We start from the raw sequence: 7757 nt of genomic DNA, 5'->3' as shown, positions 1-7757 counted from the left end.
TATAGAAAGTGTACACTGTGATGTTGACTGTCCGTCAGACGCAGGTGAACACTACTCACAGTCTGGGCTTTGGTAATGAAAACATTTGGCGAGGGTTTGTAAGGTCGGGGCCTACAATGGAGGGCAGATGTGGCATTTGATGACTTGGCGCATTGTGACATTGGTGCCATCGTCCTGGCACCAACAGACAACACCTGCTGTCCTCCACAGACTGGAAAACTGTTGACAAACTACATTTGCTCTGGACACCTGCCAACATGCCGAGCAGCCTGTACAGTTCTCTGACAATAAAATATTAAACAGCGAATGTCGGGTTCATGCTGAGAGCTGTTTACATAAAACTTCTTTTGAAAGTAATATAATCATCTATTGTCGTCTGAGATTAAATTGCAGGAATCTAGAACCTTCTTTATCTGAACATCCCACAAATAGGTCTGACTTCTAGTTCCTTCCATTACATCCACCCTTCAGTATTCCGTTCTGAAACTTTACATTCGGCAGCTAATTAGCTAACAGATTAATTTAGGCAAAAATGTATCAATTAAAACAGGAGGAAATAATGCTCCTCCTCCTCCTCCTCCTCATCATCATCATCTGATTATTGGCACTTGTTAGTCACTGATGCCTGAGAACAATTTCGCTGCCGATGACAATCTCTGTGTTTAAATTCCGACAAAAATCAGATGGTAAAAATGTGTAACACCCTGTCCTGTGGGGTGTGTAGGTGTGTGGGTGTGTGGTGAGTGGGGTGTGTGGGGTGAATGGGGTGTGTGGGGTGTGTGTGGTGTGTGGGGTGTGTGGGGTGTGTGGGGTGTGTGGGCGGGTGGAGACAGGTGTCAGACCAGTCTGCAAAGTTAATTCCTTTTTCATTAAGGCTTCCAATTAGCCATTTCCCAAGCAGCACGTGGGGTTTTCTACAGGAAATGACCTTAACATGATTAATGGAAGATTCTTTCCTGATTCAAAAGAAAGCTAGCCATACAAGAAATAGTTTTTTGAAAATCCGTTCCGATAATTGCAGCCTTACAGCTTTTTGTGAGATATAAATTTAAAAAAGATTAAAAATTTTAAACCTCACAAGTACAACAGTTGTTTCTGTTTCCTGCTGATTAAGGTTCACCTAAAGTCGACCGAAATAGAAGGGAATGTAGAGCTTAGTATTCCCTCTTCCTTCTTTCTCATCAGAATTTATTCCTTCTATCCCTTCTTTCCCTACTCATCAAGGGATGCATCAGCTGCAGGTACAAGACTAAACCGGAAAGACAGGTATGAACTGGAGGTTACTTCACGAGATTATTATATAATATTCGTGGTTGGTTTGTATGTTCTACTTTGTTTGTGCAACAAGAAAAGACAACCGGAACTGTTTTTTTTAATCTGTAGGTTAAATACATACTTTGCAGACAACACCATGCAGTGTCTCTAAGGGTCAAATGAAAGGTCAGCAGGCTGTGGGCATTTACTACTATTACATATTATAGAGGTTTACATAGTGTTCAGCCATTATAACTTTAGAGGAAATGTCAGGTGGTCATCTTTTCATGGCGAACGCCAGTGTCCTGAGACGAGATCTGAACCGAGGGCCTGTCACTGCAGTGGTAACAGGTGAGTGTTTTAACCTTTGCACTACCGAGCGTCCGACCTTCTGACCTCGTCATTGACTCCACTTAAGATGTGCGGTACATCAAAGGATTGATGGAAGGTGTGCGAGTTTGTAAGAGTGCAGGCTACAGTTACGGAAATGTGTGTTTATGTAAGTTTATAGAAGTGCACTCTAAAGTTGCGGAAAGGATTTTGTTGTCACGAAAGCGACTTTGTTTATTTGTTGTTTGTTAACATTTAAGATTAAAAATTTGTCGCTTTTATGATCTCGCTAGCATTTGCTTCCCTTATCTGCTGATAATGCCTACAAAGTAAACAAGCTTGTCGTTTTGTTCTAGTTTTAATTAAGCGGGTACCTGTGCGGTTTGTTACTGGTGCAGGTGATGACACCACAGCCAGTAAAAAGTCTGATGCCGATGTACCCGGTATATTTTATCACCTGCTCATCACACTCCACAGAGTCCAGGCTAGCTGCACTCATCAGACTCCACAGAGTTACATGTGCTTCACCCTGGATGCTGAAGGTGGCCAAGCGAGAGACCAGCTGTCCACTAGCAGCACTTGGGTTGCACCAGCTGACCCCGGGTGAGATCTTAACCTCATTTGCTGCTCTCACCCGTTCAACTTGAAACCTGATATTTCTCACCAGAAGCCAAGACATTTACACACAGAGACACTCTTTCGAAATCTGTGCATAAAGTCGCCGCCAGAAAAACCGTTATTGTGGTAATTACTGCTCGTTATATTCAGAAAAGTCGCTACTTCGCCCACAAATGTCGAAACTCTCGTGAAATACTTTCTGGTGTTAGGGCGAAGCCAGCTTGGTTGGCAGCTTAAGTTTTGACAGAAATGAGTGCAATGCCGAGTTTTATATCCTCCGTTAGCAGCCGGCGGTCAGAGGGAGGAGGAGAGCAGTGAGGGCATTGGCATGAAGCAACTCCGCCATTTGTGAAAGTCAAAGGATGGATGAGTGTTGCCGGGTGCAGCCATCGCGTGCACAGCTCGGGTGGCTCGTGTGTCTTTATACTGCAAGGTGGAAAGGAGAAAGAGAAACCAGATATCATTTATCCCCGAGAATCATTTACCGTGTGTCGAGTGTGTTTCTGAATGAGAAGATGAGCTAGGTGGACAGAAAGGCAAGACGGAAGGAAGGAAGGACGGACACAAACACACCATGTAGTTCGTCCATGTGTTGGATAAGATACAGATATAGGTTAATGTATTACACATTTCTTTCTTCTTCTGTGGCTGGGTCACCCAAGAGATATTTATGATACATAATAAATTTAATTTAATTTAACAAAATTAATTTTAAGAAATTGAACTTGATGTGAAGTCGCGGCAGGAGGTGAAGATGTGCTTGTGGTGTGTTCGCAACTGTTGCTGTAGAGATTAGAGGGAAGATGATTGTGTTGATGATGATGATTTTTCAAATGGATGCAAACTTAGACACGTGCACCCTACACTTACTCACTCACACACACACATATAACATATATACACTACACATTTACATACACACATAAACCTACAGACACACAGACTTACTTGTACAAAGGTTCAAGTCGAGCACAGACACCAGAATGTAGAAGGCAATATTCGGTTACATGTTTGTTTACGGAATCAGAACCTGTCTTGACTGTTGACACAGTCTCCCACATTTTACTCTCTCTTCATCATCGCCCTCATTATCCGCTTTTCATTATCATTGTCATTTTGTCGTCATCGTCGCCGCCGTTGTCGTTATGTCGTCGTCATGGTAACATCCTTGGTGAATCATTCAGTCTCTTTATAAAGAATTCAACAAAATTCATTTTTACCAACACAAAGCTGAAATGTTTTATTTGACTAAAACTCATTACATGCGTTCATAATTTAACATTTAACAAAATGGATTTTTTTCTTCCTAATAAGCTTTGCAAATCGTCAGATTTGGGTTATTTTAATTTTTTGCTCAGGTGGTCTTGCAGAAATTGTAGGTCCCACCCGACATTTGATCATCACTGATAGAAAAGCAGCCTAGACTTATTAACTTATCTGTAATCTTTGTTTAGTTATCTTGCTGTGGAAGCCACAAGTAGTGGAATGTAACTGAAGAACGAGCTCCGCATCTGCTGAGGTCTTCCCAGTGCTTCAGGATCAGGTGCCGAACATCCACAGCAACAGAGTCTGCAGTTCCTGACCCTTCTTGACCCACTTTCTAAAATTTTGACGACCTAAGGGACAAACAAATCCCCATTTTCTCCCCTTCCCCTGAACAAGGACACAACACCCTATGTTAAACTTTAAAGATGAAGTATTTTCTCTCTGTGTTCGCTTTGTTTGATTTTGTTTTCATCACCAAGCAAAACATCTTTATTTTGAATGACATGGAAAGGGCCAGAGCAGTTGGTGACCTTGACCCGCTGACGACATCGCACTGCTGGCCTGGGGGGACAGGGGAGGTCACTTGCCCCCCAGCGTGGACTCGCACTTGCAGTTGTTGCCCCACAGCGTGCACCTGCAGGCCAGGTTATCACAGCACTTCAGGAATGAGTATTTCTTGACCAAACTGCTGTCTGAGGGGCAGGAGCTCCTCCATGGTATGCAGAGCTCCCTGTTGTTGGACCGACCCCGCCTGAAACCATGGCAACAGTGACTGTTTTAAGAGGGGGACTGTGAGTTCCGCTGAGGAAAGGGCTACGTGGAAATAAATCTTTATAAAAAGAAGAAAAAGAGGAAGAAGGTCACAGACAGACTTGTGAAGCTGGGGTCTGGTACTTTCTATTGAAAGCAACAGGTTTGAGGGCCAACCATGATTTGAGATTTTGTTTGGTGTCACCGCACACTGACACACCTACTGTTACATTTGATATCACCACACTGACACATAGGTTTACATTAAATATCAAAACATAATGACATACTTTTACAGTTAATATCACCACACTGACACATCTACTTGTACATCTGATATCACCACACACTGACACATTTACATTTAATATCAAAACATAATGACACACTTTTACATCTGATATAATAACACTGACACATATTTTTACATCAAATGTCAGAACACACTGACACACCTGGTCTTACATCTGATATCACCACAATGACACTTTTACATTAAATGTCATGACACACTGACACATTTTCTTAATCTAATGTCACTTGATGATAATACACACTGACACATACTTTTACATTTGATATTACCACACTGACAAATACATTCACATTTAACATCACAATGACACATTTACATTTAACATCCGTACACACTGACACAATCTTACATCTTATATCATCATCATCATCACACACACAACCTTCTAACATACCTTTACAAGACACCTACTCACATCAGTACCATGCACACTGACAAACATTTACATTTAACATCAGCACAAACTGGCATATTCTTAATCTAATATCACCACACTGACACATTAACATTTAATATCACAACACACTGACACATACTTTTACATTTGATATTATCACACTGACAATTACATTCACATTCACACACTGACATACTCTTACATCTTATATCATCACACACATACAACCTTCTAACACACCTTTACAAGACACCTATTCACATCAGTACCATTCACACTGACAAACATTTACAAGACACATTGTAACACCAGTAGATGTGTGTTCAATGTAGAGTATACACAATGTTTCAGATACACTAACATACATTTATATACAACAGACTGACACACAGGTGACAGGTGACAGGTGACAATGTGACACTGTGACACTGTACTATAAGAGGACCAGTGATGATACCATACCCAGCACAACAATCACCATCAAGGTGTGCTCAGTCAAGTGATGGAAAAATCTCTTCAGCCTCTAGTATTCCTGCCCCACACTCTACTCTCCACTTTGTTCCCAGGATTGTTTTACTACTGTAGACGACCATCACACTGCACTGAGTGTTGTTTTAATATTGTTTCGCGATATCAACTTACTTACTAGCACCATTGAGTAGTCGTGTGCACCACCAGCCTTGTCTACAGGCAGTTTCATTATTTTCTGACAGCTTCTGTAGTTTGTTGTAAACACTTTTATCCCTGTGTTGTGCTGTTTATTTTTTCTGATAGTTGACTATCGCAAGGTCGACTTTTATTCCAAAGACCGTTTGATTGCCGGTAATGTTCACCAGAACTGTTTTATTTTCCTCTTTGTGCATCGTAGTCTAAGTGATGCTCAGTCCTCTCTTTGTTCTCCATTTACATTCTACTATTGTTTTCTCTCACACAATCTCTATCCTGTTAATTTCTGTTGTTTTCTCGCTCTCTCTGTCTTTCTACTCTAATTGATTTTCTTTCTTGTTAGTACCTTAAGCTACATAATTGCCTCCCATTGTCTCAAACATCAAATGAATCTTTGTTATTGAAAGTAGTCCGGTGCTTTTAGTCTTCTACTCAGTGCTTTAGTCTCACCTGTCCCTCCTCGTGCAGCAAGTTCAGCTTCTGTTAGTCCTAATGTCTACATGAGGAATATCCAGAACACTAGGGCTTATCTGATAACTGCCAAACTTGGCAAAGGGGATGTTGTGATCACTGGTCTGGCACTAGCAGCTTGAGCACGTGACCTCCCTGTCTTGGTGTGTCTGGTCCGCCTCCCATAATACTGTGGCTGCAGGCTCTTTGTTTCTTGTTAAAGCCCTCACTAGATGATAGCTGGTCACTTCTTCATCCCTTAAGACTACTTTCTTCTTGTTCCTCGATGGATGAATTGCCGGTTGTGTCAGCTGATGTGTGTCTGACATTAAAGACAGGTTTTACAAATGGCTGTGTTTTGGTACGATGCACCACTTGCCTAATCCTTGTCAAGTAACTAGCAATATCGTGTCTCTGTTTTTCTGTTTTTTGGATTAATAAAGTTGGTCATTTGTCGTTCATCATCTATTTGAACATTTTCCACAATTGTCTGGGGTGCGCGGGTAGTAAACACACGTGAAAAGACTTCTTTCTCTCCCCTTATCCACCCCGATTTCTTTAAACAGGATGTCCGCCATTTTGCACGTGACATGTTCGTTGACACGACGTTGATCGTTACCTCGGGTAATCGGTGATAATTTTGCCCTACCTCATATTGATATGCGAGACAAAAGTATCACCGCTTGCACGAAGTAGCACATCATCCTCTGGTCGCCATCTTCTGCTGCAGTCGGCCAGTGGACGAGTTGACTGATGCCACGTATACAACTCCTGCAATTCCTTCTTTAGGAACGGGATGCTTGTGTGCAGAGAGATGGGGAGAGGGGAAAAAAAGAGACAAAGAAAAAGAGTGAATAGATTAAGAAGGAAGTTGAGAGTAAAGAAAAACTAAATTTCTTTGAAAGAATGTCAAAGGAGGAAAAAAAAACCCTTGTCCGACCTCTTGTCCTCATTGATGTAATCTGCGTCGTCATCATACTGGTTGACATACATTCCTGCAACAGACAAGAAATATCATCTATAAAAACACCATTGTCAACCGAGTCTCGTCCCGGCTAGTATGAAAAAGACATAAAGATCACATGACAGTCGCATGGACACTAGAACAATTTCAGGAACATGGACACTATGACAATTTAATAACATGGACACTAGCAAAGTTCGAGGAAGGTGAAGAATGAGAATTACATGCCACGGAACTGGTGTCTGGTTGTCTCAAATTACACGAAGACAAGCTCGGTTTGATGATTACTCTGTGGAAGTCTTCAGCCTCGAACTGCCCGAGGTGTTGTGCACACGGCCCCAGAACATTGAGTTCAATCAAACTATTAACACTTTTAGAGGAACACATTCCCCACCACTCAGTCAGGTCATACACTAAAAGCCATTAACACCCAGTCTACTACTATTGTCGTCTGCCTTTTGTCCTCCCGCTGCTTCCACCCGTGTTCTTACCATGAAGCACGAAGCCAGACTTCTCACACTAACACTCACACCCACCCTAAGATAAACTTCTTTCCTGTAAAGATCAGATTTAACACTTTACCAACAACGAATTGAAACGCCAAGAATATAGGATGAAAACTTGAATACAGGAGACTGGGAGAGTCCAGTTAAGGGAGCAGACACTAAAGCTCCATTTAGGAACTAACATCATCTCTTCAGAGCCTGCAGCATCGACCACGCCTCTCTCACAGACACCTGGTGCCT

General features: G+C 41.9%; 1 protein-coding gene across 1 annotated transcript in view; it reads right to left on the bottom strand.

Annotated features, from left to right (window-relative positions):
* Positions 1-3415: 3415 nt before the first annotated feature.
* Positions 3416-7757, bottom strand: part of LOC112566798 — a 49925-nt gene continuing 45583 nt past the window's right edge. The window contains exons 3-4 of the mRNA XM_025243161.1: positions 6988-7042; positions 3416-4219 (exon numbers count right to left, since the gene is read on the bottom strand). Of these exons, the coding sequence (XP_025098946.1) occupies positions 4048-4219; positions 6988-7042 (227 nt within the window). The 3' untranslated portion in view covers positions 3416-4047. The remainder of the gene's footprint in view (positions 4220-6987; positions 7043-7757) is intronic.

This window comes from Pomacea canaliculata, linkage group LG6 (assembly GCF_003073045.1).
Source record: "Pomacea canaliculata isolate SZHN2017 linkage group LG6, ASM307304v1, whole genome shotgun sequence".
In the NCBI taxonomy this organism is placed as follows: Eukaryota; Metazoa; Mollusca; class Gastropoda; order Architaenioglossa; family Ampullariidae; genus Pomacea; species Pomacea canaliculata.
This window is presented reverse-complemented; position numbering and strand designations above follow the sequence as displayed.